This window comes from Capra hircus, chromosome 16 (genome assembly GCF_001704415.2).
Source record: "Capra hircus breed San Clemente chromosome 16, ASM170441v1, whole genome shotgun sequence".
Lineage (NCBI taxonomy): Eukaryota > Metazoa > Chordata > Mammalia > Artiodactyla > Bovidae > Capra > Capra hircus.
Genome location: NC_030823.1, coordinates 32,048,890 through 32,072,681, shown reverse-complemented (window position 1 = coordinate 32,072,681; position 23,792 = coordinate 32,048,890). Strand labels below are relative to the sequence as shown.

At 37.6% G+C, this 23,792-nt stretch overlaps 1 protein-coding gene across 2 annotated transcripts in view; it reads right to left on the bottom strand.

Annotated features, from left to right (window-relative positions):
- The window catches only part of AKT3 (AKT serine/threonine kinase 3), a 282,280-nt gene that overhangs the window by 86,749 nt on the left and 171,739 nt on the right, over positions 1-23,792 (bottom strand). For both annotated transcript variants that reach the window (XM_018060261.1, XM_018060259.1), the window contains 3 exons: positions 8,932-9,063; positions 1,107-1,172; positions 577-645 (listed from right to left, as the gene is read on the bottom strand). In XM_018060261.1, coding sequence (XP_017915750.1) covers positions 577-645; positions 1,107-1,172; positions 8,932-9,063 — 267 coding nt within the window. The remainder of the gene's footprint in view (positions 1-576; positions 646-1,106; positions 1,173-8,931; positions 9,064-23,792) is intronic.

The window sequence follows — 23,792 nt, the reverse complement described above, 5'->3', positions numbered from 1 at the left end:
ATGTGAAATATTTCCAGTAAACTACATTTTCCCCTTGCATTGATTTTGATGAAAAATAGGGAAAAGGATAAAGAATAAAGGAAAAGGTGAAATATACTACTAAAATGATTGACTTTCTCGTCAAAACTAAAAAAATCATCTACTATGTAGAAGAGAAAACTCAACTGTAATGTACTTGTGGCCTATTGTTAAACCGAGTTTAAAATGGGTGAAATAATTTTTTACAAGTTTCACAAAAACTTGCAGAAGAACTATGTAAAGCATTACCAACCCTATATGTCTGGTTTTCCAAATTAAAAACCGTGATTTTAAAAATCACTATCTGTAGTAAAATGTACATTTAAAAAATTTAGAAAAGAGTTGATTATGCTTCCCTATACATAAAGTATTGCTAGTTAAAAAAATAAATGATCATTATATTTCATTAAAAATTATTCAGCTCTCATTTACTAAAATAGTAGAGAGCTATCAAATCTCTATCAAAAAGTAGAGAATTACTACATTATAACTTGTAAATAATTTAGAAAAACAACAATACTACCATGCAAATGCAAGTGTTGGTTATACTTGACTCACCTCTCCCCCATTAACATATTCCATCACAAAACACAAACGGTCTTTTGTCTGGAAGGAATATTTCAGGGACTTGAAATGAAAAAGAAAACATGTTATATTATAATCCTACATTTTTACAACAGTATCAAAAATAGAACACTTAGAAACAGTAAGTGTGATTGATAAATTGTTCATGTTCCTTAAGAGTCTATTTATTCCTTTAAGAACACTTAAATAAAAATTTATGAGAACTATAAAACACATTTTGTGAAGATCAGCAGTGGGCATAATTTCAGGAAAAAGTAAAATTATAATTATTAGTAAACAATCCTAACTCTTAAAAGTTTCTTCCTTTTGAAAGTCTATCTGTTGTTCTTAATCTTAAAACACTTCATTGGGACCAGGAACATACAAGAACTTTGCAAATCAAAGAAAATGGCATACGTAAATAAATGTGACTGAAAATGTTATTTTTCATACTTAATTGCTACAATAAAACTCCCTTAAATATAAAATGTTATGATTGTAACATCTTTCCCCTAGTCACTTACTGTTAAAAAGGGATGTCTAGTGTTCTTTAATACTCTGCTTTCAGTTAAAGTGTGTGCCACTTCATCCTACGAAAGAAAAAGGCAAATAAACTTTTAATATATGTTCCGAGCACAAATAATATAAAAATTTCACTATTTCTCTAAGACCAGAAGAGATTAAACCCAGACACATAAAAAGATTTTAAACACATGCTCCTTTATTGCTTAGCTTCTCGTCTACCAAAAAAAAAAAAATTCAAATTAGTGATTTAAATCAGATGGCTATCATGTATAAATGCAGTCATACTTTATCAAAGTATATCAATAATGATATAATAATATGCAAAAATTACCAGGGATACAGAAAATGAAATAGTAAGCCTTTCCCCTTGAAGACAATGTCCTGTAAGTTAACAGCTAGGCATGGAGTAGTTAATATTTCCATGTTTGTGTTACATTGTATTCAGGGGATACAAAGAATATATTTCAGTAAAGATCATAGAATTGGTAAGTCTTCTACCTAAAAGAAAAATAAGTTATTGAAAAGAGGAACACAGTACACATTAAGAGGTTTAATTCTAAATTATACATTTCAGAAATAAAAATAGTATAAAACTGTATATTTTTGTTTTGTGGCTTTTTAGCATGCTTTTCTTAAAAAAAAAAAAGATCATAGCTTATTCTAGGACACTTTCTAGATGTGGATATATCTAAAGCCAAAAATACACTAAGACTGTATTTCCCCAATTTTGTACATAAATTTCATCTTGACATCAAAAGTGAACTAGGGAAGATTTTCTTCAACATGGAGAACTGGAAAAATGTTTCATATCTCAAAAATAACACTATTTTAAAGAATAAACGAAAGGAAGATAAATGCTGAAACTAACACAACATCTCTGGTCTCTGCTTCTGCCAAGATCCTAAACGAAACCCTTGCTGGATCAATTTATTAACACTGCCAGCAAATCAAGATTATAAGTAAGAAGTGGAAACTTTAGGACACTGTATTAATCTTTACAAAAGCATCTGACCTTATTTAGACTTAGAAGATAAACAAGCAACAGAATGATCAAAGATGCTAAAATCCAAAAGCCATTCCAAGAGAGTGAGACCAATTCTTTTTTTTTAATTAATTAATTTTACTTGGAGGATAATTACTTTACAATATTGTCATGGTTTCTGTCACACATCAGTATGAATTGGCCATAGGTATACATGCATCCCCTCCATCCTGAACTCCCCTCCTCTCTCTCTCCCCACCCTATCTCCTCCAGGTTGTCAAAGAGCACCAGCTTTAGGTGCCCTGCTTCATATGTCAAACTTGCATTGACATATGGTAATGTATATGTTTCAATGCTATTCTCTCAAATCATCCCATCCTCTCCTTCTCCCACTGAGTCCAAAAGTCTGTTCTTTACGTCTGTGTCTCTTTTGCTGCTCTATACATAAGATCATCGGTACCATCTTTCTCGGTTCCATATGTATACATTAATATACGGTGTTTGTCTTTCTCTTTCTGACTTACTTCACTCTGTATAATAGGCTCTAGGTACATGTGTCTTTTTCAATTAAATAAAGTGTAATGACATAGTATTTAAAACCAGTGAAATAAAGTACGGGTAAGAAAACATTCAAGTCTTATTTGGTTAATAAGAACCAGGTTTAAATGCTCAAACAACATGAAAACCACGATCATATCATACCATAAATTTTAAGTTAATTAGAACACCAAACGTCTTAATAAAAAATAATAAATATAAATGATATCAGAACTAATTTCTATACCCACAATGCTTACCATAATGATTAGTATACAGTAGGTAGTTGTTAGATGTTTTGTTGAACTTAACAGTTTATCATAGGAATTAATTACAAGATGTCACATATGTGGGACTTTCATTCAATCATTTATTCTTTCAATAAATATGAAACAAATACACTCTGGGTATTGTTCTATCCACTGAAGACAGGATACTGAACACCACAGACAAAACTCCTGTCCTCCTAGAGCTATCATTCCAGTTGGTCAGCATTAATGGAAAAAACCAAGAAGACAAGGGAAGGCTAAAGTTTATAAGAATCATACAATGGAGACAAAATACATGATTAAGGATTATACAAGTGGCTATTTTATGGGCTATAAAACTGAATTCATTGATTAAAAGATGAAATCCTTGACATGCATTTACTAAATAATAACAGTGTAAGTATAAAATCATTTTTTTTAAAGACATATGATTCTTTTGCTTATGGAGTTGACATGCTAGTGGAGAAGACGCTGGTGCATATCAAATTGGTACAAATCCAATTTAAGAAATAATTATGAATTCTGATAAGTGATCTTATGAGAAAATGGGGTAAAGAAGGAAAATTAATGCTACTGCAAGATCACAGGTTGAGTAATATGATAGTGTAGGATTGGGGGATTGGGGCACACAACTGATTTCTATTTTTAAATTTGCTCAGGTTCCTCTCAGAAGGACAACAAAAACAGGAGTGATCAATTAGGAGACAACTGCAGTGTAAGAGTGAAATTAGGATGGCTAGGATGACTGCAGTGGCACCAGAGCTAGATAAAGCGTTTGAAATATTTTTGAGATATAAAATTAACAGTGAAAAACTAACAGCTATATGCTTTCAACAGAGGATTAAGTAGAAGTATTACTTTATATGCAGTCAGAGAAGGCAACATTTACCAGTTATGCTTTAGGATTTTAAGTGATCTGAGGCAGTAAACTAGGAAAAGACTAAAAAAAGAGAAGTATGAAACCCATTTGGAAAAGATATCCTAGCACTTCAGTTAATATTTCTGGCAGCTCTTTCATTCTATTTTGTTGAAACAAGCTCATTATACGTAATAGTTATTTTTCTGAATCACTTAGTAAGTTCCATGAAAGATTATTTTTTTTCCTATATTCTGTAATCTGCCTAACCACATTAAAGGAGTCAAGTAAAGATGTAGGTAGGCAAAAGCTAAAACAGTATTTCTTTGTTATAAGAATTAAACCAGAATTAATACCATGTACATACATTTTATGTATTAAAATGTATTTTCTACCACACTTTACATCTGATCAAATTAAAATTTTCTCCTTAATGCAAATTTAATGGTACAGTATTTCACATACTAATTAGTATCTGCTATGAAGATAAGGTATGCACAAGCTAAAAAGTAAACACAGATGTCAATAATTTTTAATTACAGTTAAAAACAACATGTCAAAACAAAAAGTTATAAATAACAGTGATAAAACTTAGGGGCTAAAACAATATGATGCTTTTCTAAAAATCCATTTGTTGATCGTGATTACAAATAAAGAGTGCTTGGGTATGTAAGTAAAATGTTTTCGTGAAAAAGCTTTCAAAATTTAGTTTCATATATATTCATCCATGGTAAAAGACTAATGAATTTTAAAATCTAATTTCTTTCATAGAAAGCAGCTTAGGGAGAATGGAATTTTTCACGGTTTTTTGCAAACATGACGCAGAAGAATAGTCTTCCTCATACTCATTTTTCCAATCCTCTCTAATTTATCACTACCCTTCACCGAACATGGTCTAAACTTCTCCTTTTCATGCTCCCCACTTATTGCTTTTTGGTAGTTGTTCTTGGCGGGAGGTGGACAAGGAGCAAATGAAGACTGAGAAATGGAAGAGAACATCTCTATCACTGTGGACACCACAGGTGTCACCTCCTTCAATCCCTGAAGTAACTGAGCAGGTGTCTTTGATGATTCCCATTTTATATGAGGTAACTGAGGTTCACAGAAGTTAAACTGCTCAGATTGCAAGTGAAAAGGTCAAGACTGATCTCATCTAAGTCCAACATCAACGGTCATCTCCAACAACTCAGTAGCAACTTAACCAGGTACACTTTAACTCTGTTCACATTATTTTCTCCATTTTGACTACAAGACCCTAAAAACTGACTTCAGGAAGCTGGTTGAAATCAAGATACATGACATCTAAAGCATTTAAACAAAAATAATCCAGAGCTATAAATGAGGCCTAGAGGAGGAGATGACGGAGGTGGGGAAGGAGGGAGAAGAGGGGAGAAAAGATTTTACCTTGGTATCTTTCCTCTTAATCAACCACAATGACTACAAGTGATCATTATGTACTTGCTCTGTTTTGACAAGCTGTATGTCAGAAATCTATATATTTTTCCCCATAGAAAGGATGTCGTACTTGGTGTTGTTTGGTCGTTAAGTTGTATCTGACACTTGCAACCCCATGGACTGTAGCCCGCCAGGCTCCTCTGTCCATGGGGTTTCCCAGGCAAAAATAATGGAGTGGGTTACCATTTCCTTCTGCAGAAGATCTTCCCAACCCAGGGATTGAATCTATGTCTCCTGCATTGCAGGTGAATTCTTTAGCAACTGAGCCACCATACTATCATTCAATCTGTCATGCAATCCTGATGGCTCTTCATCAAAATATGCCCCAGACTGAATACGTCTTACCACCTCCACTGCTAATACCCTGATGCAAGCCACTATAATCAATTATCTGGATTATTGCAGTTAACTCCTAACAAGCTCCCTGCTTCCACAGTCTATTCTCAACACTACAGCCAAGGTGATGATATTAAAATGAAAACTATATCATGATATAGTAAACTATACATGATATAGTAAAAAAAAAAGAAAGTATAAAAACTTCCAATGGCTGACCAGCACAATGAGTAAAAGCAATATCCTTACAGCATCTACCACTATCAAAAACAACCCTCCACTGTTTCACTCTATGCAGGCCATGCTAGACTAGATTCCTAACTATTTTTAAAATATGCTGCTTCCTCAGTGCTTTTTTTGGTTGTGATTTCCTCTATCAGGAATATTCTTCCTCCCAAATACCTGAATGGTTTGTTTCCTCATTTCCTTCAAATGTTCGCTGAAATTTCACTTTCTCAATGAGTTCTTCTGTGATCATTTAAGACAGCAAAACCCACAAAAATCACTAACAGTACACAAAAACTAGTGGAACTACTAAATGAATTCAGCAAGATAGTAGGATAAAACATCAACATACACAAATCTCTTTCACTACACTAACAATGACATATCAACAAGAGGCAGTTAAAAAAAGTCCTGTTTGAAATCGCATCAAGAAAATAAAATACCAAGGAGGTGAAAAATCTATACATTGAAAACTATAAAACACTAATAAAGGAAACTGAAGACAATTCAAAAATGAAAGGGAAAGGTCCCACACCCTTGGAGAGGAACAATTAATATCATTAAAATGGCCATACTACCCAAAGCAATTTACAGAGTTAATGCAATTTTTATGCAAATACCTATGACTTCATTCATAGAACTGGAACAAATATTCTTAAAATTCATATGGAACCACAAAAGACCCTGAATTGCCAAAGCAATCTTGAGATGGAAGAACAGAGCTGGAAATATGCTCCCTGACATCAGACTATATTACAGAGCTACAGTAATCAAAACAGCATGGTACTGGCACAAAAACAGATTTATAGCCCAATGGTACAGAATAGAGGGCCCGTAAATAAACCCATGCACCTACAGTCAATCCATGACAAAGGAGGCAAGTATATAAAATGGAGAAAAGACAGCTTCTTCAACAAATGGTGATGGGAGAGTTAAACAGCTGCATGTAGATGGATAAAATTAGAACACTCTCTAACACCATATACAAAAATAAACTCAAAATGCTTTAAAGACCTAAATATAAGACACGACACAACAAAACTCCTTGAACAGAACACAGGCAAAATATTCTTGGACATAAATTAATGCAATATTTTTTTAGGTCAGTCTTTGAAAACAAAAGAAGTATAAGCAAAAATAAAACAAAAAATGGGACCTAAACAAACTTAAAACATTTTTTTGCACAGCAAAGGAAACCATCAACAACAACAACAACAACAAAAACCTATAGAGTGGGAGAAAAATATTTTCAAATGATGCTACTGACAAGGAATTAATATCTAAAATATACAAGAAGCTCACAGAACTCAATTAAAAAAAAAAACCTTAAAAAGTGGGCAGAAGCACTAAACAGACATTCCTCCAAAGAAGATGTTCAGCATCACTAATTATTTTTGCTGTTGTTTAGCTGCTAAGTCATATCCAACTCTTTTGCAACCCCATGTACTATAGCCCACCAGACTCCTCTGTCCACAGGAGTTTCCAGGCAAGAATCCTGGAGTGGGTTGCCATGGCCTCCTCCAGGGGATCTTTGTGACGCAGGGACTGAACCTGGGTCTCCTGCATTGGTATGCAGATTCTTTACCACTGAAGAAGCCCTCACTAATTATTAGAGAAAAGGAAATAAAAATCACAGCAAAGCACACTGTCACTTCAGTATCATTTCACACTTGTCAAAATGGCTATCATCAAAAAGGCTACAAATAATAAATGCTAGAGAAGATATGGAGAAAAGGGAACTCTCCTATACTGTTGGTGAGAATGTAAATTGGTGTAGCCACTATGGCAAACAGTATGGAGGTTCCTTAAAAAACTAAAAACAGAACTACCATATGATCCACCAATCCCACTCCTGGGCATATATTCAGAAAAACCAAAAACTACATTTTACTATGGCTGGTTCATATTGATACATGGCAGAAACTAACATAATACGATAAAGCAATTGTTCTCCAGTTAAAAAAAAAAAATACATGCACTTCAATGTTCACAGTGGTAGTATTCACAAACAGGCAAGACGTGGAAACAAGTACTCATCAGTAGATGATTAACGTAACACGATGCGGCACACGTATATGTATATAAACACACGCGCATGCATATACACAATGAAATATTACTCAGCCATAGAGAGTACGAGACGATGCCATTTGCAGGAACATGAAAGGACCTAGAGATCATTATAGCTAGTGACTAAGTCAGACACAGAAACACAAATACTGTATCACTTTTTATGGGGTATCTAAAAAATATTAAATGAATTCTATAAACAAAACAGAAAGACTCACAAACACAGGAAATAACCTTATTACCAGAAGTGATGGGCTAATTAGGCATATGGGATTAACAGAGTCAAACTACTATACATAAAATAGATAAGTAACAAGGATTTATTGTGTATCTATTGTGTATTTATTGTGAGAATTATACTTAACATGGAATATAATCTTAATATGATATATAATCACAAAAAATAACTGAATCACTAAGCTATACACCTGAAACTAAGACAATTTAGTAAAGACTTAAAAAAAACTGCAAAATTCTAGTTGTGAAATAAAGAATTCCTGGGGATTTAATGTACAGAATGATAAATAGTTAATAATACTATAATGTGTATTGGAAAGATGCTAAGAAAATAAATCTTAAAAGTTCTCATGACAAGAAATAGGTTTGTACCTATAGGTAGTGATAACTTTTAAGCAGACATACAGTAGTGATCATTTTAGTTTTAAATCTACTAAGGATGCTTTTCTATTCAACAGTTATATAAAATTTATCAGTACAAATAATCTATGTTAATAATCTATACTATTCACTACTTTAATAAAAAATTCAAACTGTTAGGGGAATATCAAAAAATCACTAGTATAATTAGTGACACAGGTCCCAAATACATAGTGAAAACATTCTCCCAAATGAACACAGACTAAACTTTCCTCTGAAAAGAATAAAAGACTGTACATAATAGACAGTATTATAAACTTTTGAAAAATTTAATACTATAAATAAATATCAATATACAGATATTATGCAGCTATAGCCTATAATCAACATTTTGCTTATTTAATGGAATTTCTATAGTCTAGTCATGTGTGTGCATGAGCACACACACATGTGGACAACATAAACAAAGATTTAATAATCAACTCTTGTATTATTACCTTGGCAATAATAACTTCTTTCTTCAGAATCTTCATAGCATAATATTTTCCACTTGCCTTCTCTCGAACCAAAATAACTTTCCCAAAAGTGCCTTTACCTAGTAGTTTCAAATAGTCAAAATCATTCATTGTCTGAAAAATACAAATTAAAATATATAATATGAAACATCTGATGAAATTTATTTGTAAACATCTATGCATATATTTGGCATTATCTACTCAAAATCAAATTTTATCCATTTCTAAGAACGCTTAAGTTAATTAGAATCAGCCTGGCATCGGCTTTCCCATCCATAACCATGGATGCTGGAAATAATTTAAACAATTTTCAGATAGTGGAGACAATAATTTTGAGCACAGAATCTCTCAACTATTAATTATTAGTAAAGTATAAGGGCAAAGGGAAAAATAAAACCAACTTTACTCACTTCCAAGTATTCAAGTTTCTAAGGATTTAGTAGTGCCACTCCCCTACATGATGAGTCAATCAAAAATGTCCTCCACAAACATTTCCAAATATATCCAAAAGAAAAGTACTTTTGAATGGAGTTTTTGAGAATGTACTCTATCAAAATAAGGATGGACTCCGAGAAAAAGAAAGATACGTGTATAAGAAACACTGAAAAGAAGTCTGCAGTTCAGTTCAAAGAAAAGAACAGCAGTACATCTGCTGAGAACACAAGTGGTCCAATTCAGAATAGGAAGTCATGAAAATCTAAGAATGTCTCTAATCTGCCCATTTTCAATTTCATTTCTCATTCCCATCTCTAAGTGAGGTGATTACCAGGATTTTACTAAGGAGAATTGCTACTTGCTCTCTACAGCTTCCTCTATGAATGCATATCCTGCTCTGCTTTATCAATAAACTTCCAAAACTTTGATGATGTTTGTTCACTAAGGCCTTTCCCCCACCCAGCTTTTTCTTTCTATGAACTTTTCCCTTTTAAAAATTTCTTTACTACCATTTTAATAGGTTTTTAGGTTTTTTTAGGTTTTTTTTCATCTTTTTAGATGAAAGAGGAGGTATGCTTAGTTTACAATCTTAAATTTAAATTCCGTTTCAGTTCAGTTCAGTCGCTCAGTCGTGTCCGACTCTTTGCGACCCCATGAATCGCAGCATGCCAGGCCTCCCTGTCCTTCACCAACTCCCGGAGTTCACTCAGACTCACATCCATCAAGTCTGTGATGCCATCCAGCCATCTCATCCTCTGTCGTCCCCTTCTCCTCCTGCCCCCAATCCCTCCCAGCATCAGGGTCTTTTCCAATGAGTCAACTCTTCACATGAGGTGGCCAAAGTACCGGAGTTTCAGCTTCAGCATCATTCCTTCCAAAGAAATCCCAGGGTTGATCTCCTTCAGAATGGACTGGTTGGATCTCCTTGCAGTCCAAGGGACTCTCAGGAGTCTTCTCAAACACCACAGTTCAAACGCATCAATTCTTCGGCGCTCAGCCTTCTTCACAGTCCAACTCTCACATCCATATATGACCACAGGAAAAACCACAGCCTTGACTAGACGGACCTTAGTTGGCAAAGTAATGTCTCTGCTTTCGAATATACTATCTAGGTTGGTCATAACTTTTCTTCCAAGGAGTAAGCGTCTTTTAATTTCATAGCTGCAGTCACCATCTGCAGTGATTTTGGAGCCCCCAAAAATAAAGTGTGACACTGTTTCCACTCTTTACCCATCTATTTCCCATGAAGTGATGGGACCAGATGCCATGATCTTCGTTTTCTGAATGTTGAGCTTTAAGCCAACTTTTTCACTCTCCTCTTTCACTTTCATCAAGAGGCTTTTTAGTTCCTCTTCACTTTCTGCCATAAGGGTGGTGTCATCTGCGTATCTGAGGTTATTGATATTTCTCCTGGCAATCTTGATTCCAGCTTGTGTTTCTTCTAGTCCAGCATTTCTCAGGATGTACTCTGCATATAAGTTAAATAAGCAGGGTGACAATATACAGCCTTGACATACTCCTTTTCCTATTTGGAACCAGTCTGTTGTTCCATGTCCAGTTCTAACTGTTGCTTCCTGACCTGCATATAAGTTTCTCAAAAGGCAGGTTAGGTGGTCTGGTATTCCCATCTCTCTCAGAATTTTCCACATATTAAAATAACAAATTGGACTTCCCTGGCAGCCCCGTGGTTAAGACTCCACACCCCACTGCAGGTGCTGGTTTGCTCTCTGGTCTGGGAACTAAGATCCTGCATGTCACACAGCATGACCAGAACAATAACAAAAACAATTTAAGAGGGTGGGGTTTTATCCTACTAACAATCAGAAGTTATTGAAAATTTTTGTGTCTTTTTAGAAGTATTTCTTTCCTCTTTACCACCCGTTTGAAGTAAATGTCAGAAATGTCTCAAAGCAATAACTTCAGCTTCTACCTTAAGAAACTACAAAAAGACCAAATTAAACTCAAAAGAACTAGAAAAAAAAAATAAAGATCAGGGCAGAAATCAATTAGGGATGTCCCTGGCAGTCTCTCCAGTGGTTAAGAATCTGCACTTCCACTGCAGGGAGCATGGGTTCGATCCCTGATCAAGGAACTGGAATTCCACTTGTTACATAGCATGGCATGGTGTGGTGGAAAAAAAAAAAAAGAAATCAATTAAATTCTAAAAAGAAAGAAAAGGCGGGGAGGTCAAGACGGTGGAGGAGTTAGGAGGATGTGGGTTCACCACTCCCTAAAAAGCATCAAGAATACATTCACAAAAGAACAATTCTCAGAGAAAAGGCTGAATGCTAGCAGAGGACCTTGGACACACAGAAGGACAAGAAAGATCCCTGCAAAACCGGCTAGGATGAAAGAAAGAAAAGAGAAAAGAAGAGGAGAGGTCCCACATCTCAGGAAGCCCCTCACCAGTGGAGAGATCAGCTGGCAGAGCTGGGGAGTTAAGAGGCTATCACAAAAGGACAACAACAGGTCTGTGGTAGGCAGGACAAAGTGAGACCTACACAGATAGTCCATGCCACAGCCCTGGGGCTCCAGCTTGAGACTTGTGTTCCTGGTGCAGACGGGGGCTGCGGGCAAGAACATGGGGTCTGGGGAGCAAACTGGGGAGAGGTCTGCTGCCGGTTGCTGCAAGGAGACAGCCTGAGGGGTCGGAAGTGAGGAAATCCACAAGTAGAAGTGTGTGCGGAGGAAACTCGACTGCGATAGAAGGGTCACTGTTATGTGTCAGAAGTGGAGATGCCACTGCATCCTCTCTCCACTGCTGCCCTCACCTCCCTAGCAACCAGGAAGAGACCCCACTGGGGCTGGCTCCCCCACGCTCAGGCACCAGGAAGGGTCCCTGCTGGGTGGCTCTCTCACACCAGCTGTAAGGCACTGGAAAGGGCCCCGGGTGGGGCTGGCTCTTTCACACCTGCGGCCGGGCGCTGGGAGGAACCTCTGCCGGGGCAGACTCCGTCACACTCGCAGCTGTCGCTACCCTGAGAACCTGCCGCTGGGCACTAGGTAGAGCCAGCTTCCCCACACACCTCATCAACGCCTCAGCATGCACTCTCCTGCATGAAGCAAGGTGCTGGGAAGGGCCCCCAGCACTCTGACTCTTCCGTGCCTGTGGCTGCCAGAGCCCCCACACGTCCTTGCCACCAGAGCTCCACGACCCCAGTTGCCTCGCAGCTCTGTACCCCCTTATCCAGGCCAACTCGTGTGTTCCAGGGCCACCTCGGGAGTAGACCCCTTCGGATGGTCCACAAGAAGAGGCTGAGGCTAAAGCCATAGCTAAGCCCTAGGGGACATGCAACTAAGGAAGAAAAGCTAGAATCTCTCCTCTCAGGTGCCCAAAAGGCAAACTGACTCTCTCGAGGCCAGCCTTATAAACCCTGCACCTATAGAACATCTGAACAGACAAACAGTGAGTGCTCCCGCAGCCAAGCTTTTGCAGCTGTAGACTTTCTCAGCACATACATGTGGGGACTGGGCCAGGCTGGAGTCGGAGCTGCCTCCATAGTGCCCACAATGGGTCCATACCCATGATTACTGCATTCCTGCGACCTGACGTCAGTGGACCTATGCTGGTGGCCTGGTGAAAACAATCTTAGAGACACCAGGGCCAACAGATGGCATACCCACAGTTGAGGCGGGGTCGAGAGCAGTGCCGCCGACAGTGTAATCTGACAGTGTAAGCTGGCACAAGGGGTGACAGGTGACACAACAGAGCACACTCACAGGTGAACAGCTACAGTGTCTTCCCTTCCAGCAGGAGTGCTCCAATCCCTCCTACCTTGCACTGCAGATCATAAGCACAAAAGCTAAGGAACAGACCTGGGGCCCTCTATACCAACAGTTAGAAAGCAGATCCCATCTGTGACAGGGCAGTGACAATCACAGAGCAATGAGGAGGCCCTGCTCAATACCCATTGCAGGCTCTGGTCACCAAAACATCAGTCAGACTCCTATCAATGTGATAATGGCCAACAGAGAAAAGAAGTGGCGGCTGTCTACTCTAAATACAACCCTCACACAAAAAAACATTAAACCCACACAGGCTACTCAGAGATGTTACCACGCAAAACAGCCCTCCAAGACAATCTGAGGGTATGGTGTTGGACAGAAGAACACCCAGGGCAGCGCTTGAGTGCAGGAGCTCCACTGGACTGGGGGAAACGTCTTGGAGGATGTACACAGGTCTCATGCATGCTGGCACCCAGCACAAAGTGACAGCTCCGTGGAAACCTGGATTAAACCCACCTATGAGTCTTAGAGAGACTCCTGGGTAGGTGAAGGTCAACCGTCGCTCACTGTGAGGGAAAGAACACTGGTAACAGCAGTCTCAGGGAGTATCAACCAATGTGAGATCTCCTGGAGGTCCGTGTTTTGGCACCAAGACTTGACCCCATCCAACAACCTGCGAGCGCCAGAGCTGCAAAGCCTCAGGCCACACAACCACCAGGACAGACGGCCTAATGCATACTGAGCTCACAGCCACATCAAAACACACCCCTTGACACGGCCCTGTCCATCAGAGGGACAAAGCCCAGCTTCACCTACGAGAGGGAAGGCACCAATCCCACTCACCAGGAAGGCTACACAAGCCCGTGGACCTACATTCTCACCAGGAAGCGGATGTCAGAAAGAGGAGGAACCATGGTCCTGTGGCCTATGGGAACGGAGGCCACAAACACAGAAAGACAAAATGAGACAATAGAAATGTGCTTCAAACATAGAAACAAGACAAAACCCCACAAGAACAGCTAACTGAACAGGAGACAGAAAATCGCCATGAAAAAGACACGAGATTAACGATAGGAAAGATGATCCAAAATCTCAAAACAGAGTTGGGGGCACAAACTGAGAAGACACAAGAAATGTTTAATAAGGAGCTAGATGATTTAAAGAGTGAGCAAATGGAGGTGAACAAGACAATAACTAAAACGAAAAAGACACTAGAAGGAATCAACAGCAGAATAACTGAGGCTGAAGAACAAAAGTGAGGTGGAAGACACAGCGGTGGAAATCACTACCACAGAACAGAATAAGAACGAATGAAAAGAAATGACAGTATCAGAGACCTCTAGGACAGTATTAAATGCACTAACATTCAACTATAGGAGTCCCAGTGGGACAAGAAACAGAAAGGGCCTGAGAAAATATTTGTAGAATTCAAAGAGATTATAGCTAAAAACTTCCCTAACATGAAAAAAGAAACAGTCACTTGGCTAGGAATCACAGACAGTTCTGCACAAGGTGAACCCAAGGAGGAACATTAATCAAACTGACAAAAATTAAAGACAAATAAACATTAAAAGCCATAAGGGAAACACAACAAACAGCATATATGAGAATCCTCAAAAAGTTCTCAGCCGATTTTCCAGCAGAAACTCTGCAGGCCAGAATTAAGTGTTATGATACACTGAAAGTGATGAAAGAAAAAAGAATATTCAGCAAGGCTCTCATTTACATTTGACAGAGAAATCAAAAGCTTTACAGAAAAGCAGAAATAAGAGAATTCAGTATCACCAAATCAGAAAAAAACAACAAATCCAAAACAATGAATAAAATGGCTATAGGAACCCACATATCTATAATTACCTTAAATGTAAATGGATTAAATGCTCCAACCGAAAGTCACAGACAGGCTAAATAGATACAAAACCAAGACCCAAATTTATGCTGTCTAGAAGAGACCCACTTCAGACCTAGAGATACATACAGACTGAAAGTGAGGGGATATTTATTACTATGCAACTTTATTTTTCAAAGAAGTAGAACAAAAAAATTTTCATTCGTATGGAAACACAAAAGACCCTGAATGGCCAAAAACAATCCAGAGAAAGACAATGACACTAGGGGAATTGGAAGCCAAGACCTCAGACCATATTACAATGCTATAGTCATTAAAACAGCAGGGTGCTGTCACAAAAACAGAAACACAGATCAATGGAACTGGATAAACAGTCCAGCGAAAAAGCCATGTACCTATGGTCACTTAATCTATTATAAAGGAGGCAAGACTACACAATGGAGAAAAGACAGTCTCTTCAGTAAGTGGTGCTGGGAAAACTGGACAGCTACAGGTAAACAACAAAATTAGAACATTCACTAAAACTACACACAACAATATAGTCAAAATAGATTAAATACCTAAATGTAAGACTGCATACTATTAACCTCTTGGGAGGAAAACAGGCAGAACATTCTCTGACATAAATTGCAGCAATCAAATTGCGGTTTTTGATCCACGTCTTGTAACTAAGCCATATGTTATGTTATTGCTCAAAGCTTCATCTGAACAGTACCTTCTCTCACTTTATATAAAAATACTGGAAAATGATACCATGTTCCATTATTAAATACTAAACATCATATAAACTGAAACTGAATTCTGGGGATAAAGATTAGAAAAGAATTTATAAACTGCTTTATGATATTTTCACCTGAAAAGCAATATATAATAATGAAATAGTACTATCTTCTTTAAGGACTGTAATTCCTAGGGACAAGGAGGTTAAAAAAAGGGATGACAGCTTTAACACCAAATTTCACGGCTTCTGTCAGTTTGTCAATCTTTTTTAAAAGAAGAATTTACATGGAAATTTATGTTACTAACAAAGCATTCTACATGATTAAATCAGAAACATTTATCATATCTATTTTTAGGGGGGATTTTTTTTTTTATTCTTAGGGTTTTTAAAATTTCTTTTTAATTGGAGGATAATTGCTTTACAGTAATGTGTTGGTCCCTGCCAGACATCAACATGAATCAGTCATCGGTATGCATATGTCCCTTCCCTCTTGAAACTCTTTCCCCTCTCCTACCCCCTCTGACCCCTATAGGTTGTCATAGAGCACCTGATTTGAGCTCCCTGCCTGCATCATACAGCAAATTTCCACTGGTTATCTAATTTGCATATGGTAATATATGCATTTCCAGGCTACCCTCTCAATTCTCCCCACCCTCTCCTTCCCCCCGCTGTGTCCACAATTCTGTTCTCTATGTCTGCGTCTCTACTACTGCCCTGCCAATAGTTCATCATACCATCTTTCCAGATTCCATATATATGCGTTAATATACGAAATCTGTTTTTCTCTTTCTGACTTACTTCATTCCGTATAAAAGACTCTAGGTTCATCCACCTCATTAGGACTGATTCAAATGTGTTCCTTTTTACGGCTGAAAATATTCCACAACTTCTTTATCTACTCATCTCTCAAAGATATCTAGGTTGCATCAGATCCAGTTTGATAAAACTTTAGAAAAATTAAAAAGTATCCATGATAGCAAATGCTCATCTTCAGTGGAGTATACACAGTGATTATCTATTCTTTACAAAAAAAAAATGCAACTTATTTTCCTTTCTTTGGATAGTGTTAAGGGCAAAGATACAATAAGATTTTATTTAAAATTAAGAGCATGACATACTATTTACAACAGCCAAAATAAGGAAGAAATCTAACTCTCCATCAACAGATGAATGGATAAATATGTGGTATGTATTAATATCTGGTGTTCCCAGGTAGCTCAGTGGTAAAGAATCTGCCTCCCAATGCAGCAGACACCAGAGACATGGGTTTGATCTCTGGGACGGGAAGATCCCCTGGAGTAGGAAATGGCAACCCATTCCAGTGGTGGCTCAGAGGTTAAAGTGTCTGCCTCCAATGCGGGAGACCCAGGTTCAATCCCTGGGTCGAGAAGATCCCCTGGAGAAGGAAATGGTAACCCACTCCAGTATTCTTGCCTGGAAAATCCCATGGATGGAGAAGCCTGGAAGGCTATAGTCCATGGGGTCGCAAAGAGTCGGACACAACTGAGCGACTTCACTTTCTTTCACTTTCCTTTCCAGTATTCCTGCTTGGAAAATTCAATGGACAGAGGAGCCTAGCACACTATATAATCCATGAGGTCACAAGAGTTGGACACAATTTAGCAAGTAAAACAATATGTGTTTATGTATATATGTGTATATGTACATATGTGTGTATATGTATACATATATACACACACACATGCATACAATGAAATATTACTCAGCCATAGAAAAGAATGAAATAAAACCATTTGCAGCAACATGAATGGACCTAGAGGAGTGAAGTGAAGTAATTCAGATAGAGAAAGATAATAAATATCATTTATATGTGGAAATTTAAAAACCAGTACAAGTGAATTCTTTACAGACAGAAAACAAACAATGGATTACCAAAGGAGAAATCAACACAATATTGTAAATCAACTAACATAATTTTGTATATCAACTATATTTCAATAAAAAAATTTTAATAGCTGAAACTTCTATAAAAATACTTCAATAAAATTTTTTTAAATAAGGGCATTAGATACTCTATAGAAAAGTAATCCTCCAAAACCCAAACCTAAGAATTTATTAGAAAATATTTTTATAGAATTATACTCTTTCCTGTACATAATCTCTGTAACATATCAATGTGGCTATTTTAGGCTAAAAGATGCATGTGCATACACTAAGCGAGGGTGGGATGACTTGAGAGAATAGCATTGAAACACGTATATTACCATATGTGAAATACATCACCAGTCCAAGTTTGATGCATGAAACAGGGTGCTCAAAGTTGGTGCACTGGGACAACCCTGAGGGATGGGATGGGAGGGAGGTGGGAGTGGGGTTCAGGATGGGGGACACATGTACACCCATGGCTGATTAATGTCAATGTATGGCAAAAACCACTACAATATTATAATTAGCCTCCAATTAAAATAAATAAATAAAAAAATTTTTAAGTATATTCAAATCACACACTAGATTATAAGAAAAATAACTGTCCCCCAAACCCCTAAATTAGGTTACAAATATATATAAATGAAGAGGAATACAAGGAAAAGGATACAGTGGTTTTAGCAAGTTTGGCCCAAAAGATCAATTCCACATAGATTTACAATGTAAGAGATACACCAAATAAGGTCCAAGGAGTGAAAAGGAGTCTTTCAAGAAGTAAACCTCTCTACCCACATCTCTCCTCCATTCCTCCAGTGCTTTTTCCCCAACATAAGGAGAAGCTCTAATCTTATCGAGTCAGTTTCTACAACACTGATTATGCTGCTCCTCCCTCTAGGTAGGAAGTGAGAAATGACTTGATTTCAGGTCTGTTCTTTTCTTTCTCTCCTTCTCTGTATGCTAGTGACTGCTGTGAGTTATGGTAGTCAGGCATTAAATAATAAAATTCCAAGAATTGGAATCAGACATAATGGGAATATAGGAGGTACTAACTACCACACAATTGCACTCATCTCACATGCTAGTAAAGTAATGCTCAAAATTCTCCAAGCCAGGCTTCAGCAGTACACGAACCGTGAACTTCCAGATGTTCAAGCTGGTTTTAGAAAAGGCAGAGGAACCAGAGATCAAATTGCCAACATCTGCTGGATTATCGAAAAATGAAGAGAGCTCCAGAAAAACATCTATTTCTGCTTTATCGACTATCCCAAAGCCTTTGACTGTGTGAATCACAATAAACTGTGGAAAATTCTGAAAGTGATGGGAATACCAGACCACCTAACCTGCCTCTTGAGAAATCTGCACGCAGGTCAGGATTACAACTGGACATGGAACAACAGACTGGTTCCAAATAGGAAAAGGAGTACGTCAAGGCTGTATATTGTCACCCTGCTTATTTAACTTATATGCAGAGTACATCCTGAGAAACGCTGGACTGGAAGAAACACAAGCTGGAATCAAGATTGCCAGGAGAAATATCAATAACCTCAGATACTCAGATGACACCACCCTTATGGCAGAAAGTGAAGAGGAACTAAAAAGCCTCTTGATGAAAGTGAAAGAGGAGAGTGAAAAAGTTGGCTTAAAGCTCAACATTCAGAAAACGAAGATCATGGCATCCGGTCCCATCACTTCATGGGAAATAGATGGGGAAACAGTAGCAACAGTGTCAGACTATTTTTTTGGGCTCCAAAATCACTGTAGATGGTGACTGCAGCCATGAAATTAAAAGAGGCTTACTCCTTGGAAGAAAAGTTATGACCAACCTAGATAGTATATTCAAAAGCAGAGACATTACTTTGCCGACTAAGGTCCGTCTAGTCAAGGCTATGGTTTTTCCAGTGATCGTGTATGGATGTGAGAGTCGGACTGTGAAGAAGGCTGAGCGCTGAAGAATTGATGCGTTTGAACTGTGGTGTTGGAGAAGACTCTTGAGGGTCCCTTGGACTGCAAGGAGATCCAACCAGTCCATTCTGAAGGAGATCGACCCTGGGATTTCTTTAGAAGGAATGATGCTAAAGCTTAAGCTCCAGTACTTTGGACACCTCATGCGAAGAGTTGACTCACTGGAAAAGACTCTGATGCTGGGAGAGATTGGGGGCAGGAGGAGAAGGGGACGACCCAGGATGAGATGGCTGGATGGCATCATGGACTCAATGGACCTGAGTCTGAGTGAACTCCGGGAGATGGTGATGGACAGGGAGGCCTGGCGTGCTGCAATTCATGGGGTCGCAAAGAGTCAGACACGACTGAGCAACTGAACTAACTAACTAATTAGACTTTAGTACTGTAGTCCATAGGGTCGCAAGGAATCTCAGACTACTGAGTAACTGAACTACTTATACTTTACTGATTATACTTCCTAAGTCATGAGATGATAACCAAGTATGTCCAGAGAAGTCTATATTGATCACTTAAAAACTAAGCAAAAATTTTATTTCCAATTGGCTATTTACTGTGGCCCTTTACCTACATAACAGGGTCCAGAAAGTGGCAGTTTGGCATACCAAGGTTAGACATTTCCAAGTCTTCTCATCAAATTCCTTTGAAACATCATCTTTTAATTTAAACAAGGATCAGCACTTGAATCTGGTTGCAAGGCTGCTGCCTCTTCTCTCTACCACCATTATCTTTCCCTCTCCAAAAATTTCAATCTGAAGAGCAGACACTGGGGAAATATTCTACCACTAAGGAAAATAACCATCTGTCTGACCCAAACAAGAGAGAACAGTCAGGACAGTTCTCAGCATAGCTATCATTATCAGTAGCTATTCTCTTCCTCCTAGTATCCATTTGTCAAAAAGTGAACAAAGAAACTGTATTCCATAAATTATGAGAAGGATATTCTTATCACAGAATATTTGGGTTTACAATCTAAAATTAAAAATAATCTGAATTTATACAATTCTTCTTATAAGTAACATTCACAAAAGATATACAGTTGCCTCTTGACCAATATGGGTTTGGGCTGCATGGGTCCACTTATTTGTGGATTTTTTTCAATTGATTTTTTTTTTTTTTTTGGATCCACTATTGATTGAATCCTCAGATGCACTGCCACAGATAGATACAAAGCAACTGTGGATATGGAGGTACTGCTGCTTCAGAGGAACCACAGATAGAGAAGAACCCAGACACAGAGAGTCAACTATAAATTAAAGGCAGATTATTAACTGTACAGAGGGTGGGCTCACCAAGCCTCTGTATTGTTCAAGTGTCAACTATAGTTTTAGAGTCATTTATCTTAAGGAAGTGATAATAATATTTCACCCTTTTGAACCAAGTTATTAGGATTGTTCTGGCACAGTTAGTCGGAGAAGGCAATGGCACCCCACTCCAGTACTCTTGCCTGGAAAATCCCATGGACAGAGGAGCGTGGTAGGCTGCAATCCATGGGGTTGCGAAGAGTCAGACATGACTGAGCAACTTCACTTTCACTCTTCACTTTGATGCATTGGAGAAGGATATAGCAACCCACTCCAGTGTTCTTGCCTGGAGAATCCCAAGGATGGCAGAGCCTGGTGGGCTGCTGTCTACGGGGTTGCACAGAGTCGGACACGACTGAAGCGACTTAGCAGCAGCAGCAGCAGCACAGTTAGTGGTACAAATGTTCTTTTCTGTACTCTGTTATTTCAAACTATTTTACATAATTTCATTTTAAATGAAGTATTAAAATTACAAGGAAATAAGATACAGGCCAAGTAAGAAAATGGACCCCATTCCAAAATTCAAAATAATACTTCTGACTATCAATTTTTCATTTTGGAGACTTAAGTTTCAACAAGAGACTTCTAAGAGACTCTGTTTCAAAAATATGTGAATGTTTAATTATCTTTAAGTGGATAAAGTAAAATACTATCTAATACTAGCTACTATCCACTGAGCACTTAGTATATAAACAATTTACATATACTCCCAACTATATTTTAATCCTCACAACTCTATGACGTAAATACCACTGTTTAGAAACTTCCCCCACAATAATACACATGGTAGATCCAGGACTTGAATACAAGCAGGACAATAGAAGTTTCCCTTTCCACCAGTATTCTATAATATTGAAATTCGACTGATTTTTCCAAAAGTGCTCTAATACAAAATGAAATTAACTAATATCCAACCACTGTGTAAAAGCAACAATACAACATACTATTTCGAGAAACAAAGTACAAAATGAGAGTCTGTCTGTATAATTTTCTTTCTAATACAGCTTGACTAGGTTATAACAATACAGAGGTTGCAGAAGCTCAAGACATGTGAATCAATAAAAAGCAGACTGCAAACTGAAGCTGCACAGTGTGTAAAGTCACTACATTCTTGAACAAGACATTTAACTTCTCCAAATATCAGATGACTCAAGTGTGAAATGGAATAATAACAGTGCCTATCCCTGTATGATTCCTATAAGGATCAAATGAGATAATACATATGAAAGTACAGCTCAGAGCCTGGCATGAAATAAGCATATAATAAATGCTTACAAGTGATAACTAGTAAAGGTGAGAAACTCTAAGACAACTGACACTGGTAACTGAAAACAGGAAAATGTATTATGCTTTAAAAATCATTTACAACCAGCCTTAACAGAAAAAGTAGTATTTTCCGTTTTGTATCATTCAAAGTGCTTGTCTCTCTTCACTCAAAGTTCTGTAAATTTCCATTTTCATTTCCAAAATTTTTATACCAGTAACAGTATTTCTAGTTCAGTCAGTTCAGTTCAGTCACTCAGTCATGTCCAACCCTTTGCGACCCCATGAATCGCAACACACCAGGCCATCACCACGCCAGGACACCTCCCTGTCCATCACCATCTCCCGGAGTTCACTCAAAGTTAAGAATGTTATAAACTTCCCAATTTCAACCTCTAGCTATTTATATAACATCTTATTATTAATCTCTGTTACTCAGAAATTCTATAGCTGGTATAGTTTGCTATTGAATGAAGTAGTTTATTACTCAAAGGATGAGAATAATCAGGATATGACTTTAAATTTATGAGCACAGTCAAATTTCAAATTAATTGTGTACATGTGAACATACATGAGCAAAATGACTTCTTTCTCTCTGAGAAGGAGGTAAAGCTAGACTGTGTTTTTCTCTTGGCAATAACTAAGGAACAAGGGCACAGGGTAGATAAGGTGACTCAAAAGAAAAGAGGGATACAGCACAGCTAACAAGTAGAGGATAAGTCTTCAAGGAAGTTACACAGGGTTCTCAGACATTTGGTGAAGATCAAGCATAGAATGTAATTCTAATTAGAACAGAAATTTCAGATAAGGAAAGGATAATTAACTAAATCTAAATTGTAATTGCAAAGCTTACCTTCACATCTTTAGCACATAGGAAAAAGAGATTTGAACTCAGGCAGTCTAACACCAAAGAGTTCTTAATCACTGTGCTAATACAAAATTACATGGATAATTACCTTAAGAATTAGCATTTTTCAACCTGAAGATTAATTTAAAATCTAATATAATAAATATATTCTAAACATAAAAAAATGGCATGTTCATCTATTTTGAACACTTATACCCTTAATCTTAAAATACCCCTTTTTGCATAGGAAGATGCTTTTCAATATTCTATAGTAATGAAAAACATAATTTACAGTTCCCATAAATACATAAATTGGTGTTTATTATTCTAGAGCACTGAGGGTAGGAAAAGTCTGTTTCCCTCACTGGCTTAGAAGCAGCCATTAAAATAAAAAGCTATAATTTCCAAGATTGCTCACTTTCCTGCTGATATTAGTGAGGCTGGGGCACCAAGCAGGAAGTTCACAGAGCCATTTAAGCTTCTGCTTTCAGGAGAACATAGAATGCCAAATGGAAAAAGACCAAATCATTAGGGAAAACATTTTATTTCCAAGTTTCTGAAATAGTATTAAAAACAGTAAGGGAAAAAGGCAAATTATAAAGTAGTATGATGGTACATCAGTCACCGCATCCTAATCAGCCCTTTCAGCATTCAGTGCTAATTGCTGAAACACTGAAATAAAGTGATGTTTCAATTATGTGGTTTTAAACAATGACAGGTTTAAGATCCACCTGATTAAAAACCATTCACACCAATGTAATGGCATATCATAAGATTACTGGCTAACAATTTTTGCAAACGGCAACTGTTGACATATTTCTTCCATACACGTAAATGCTGTGCTGAAGAGGG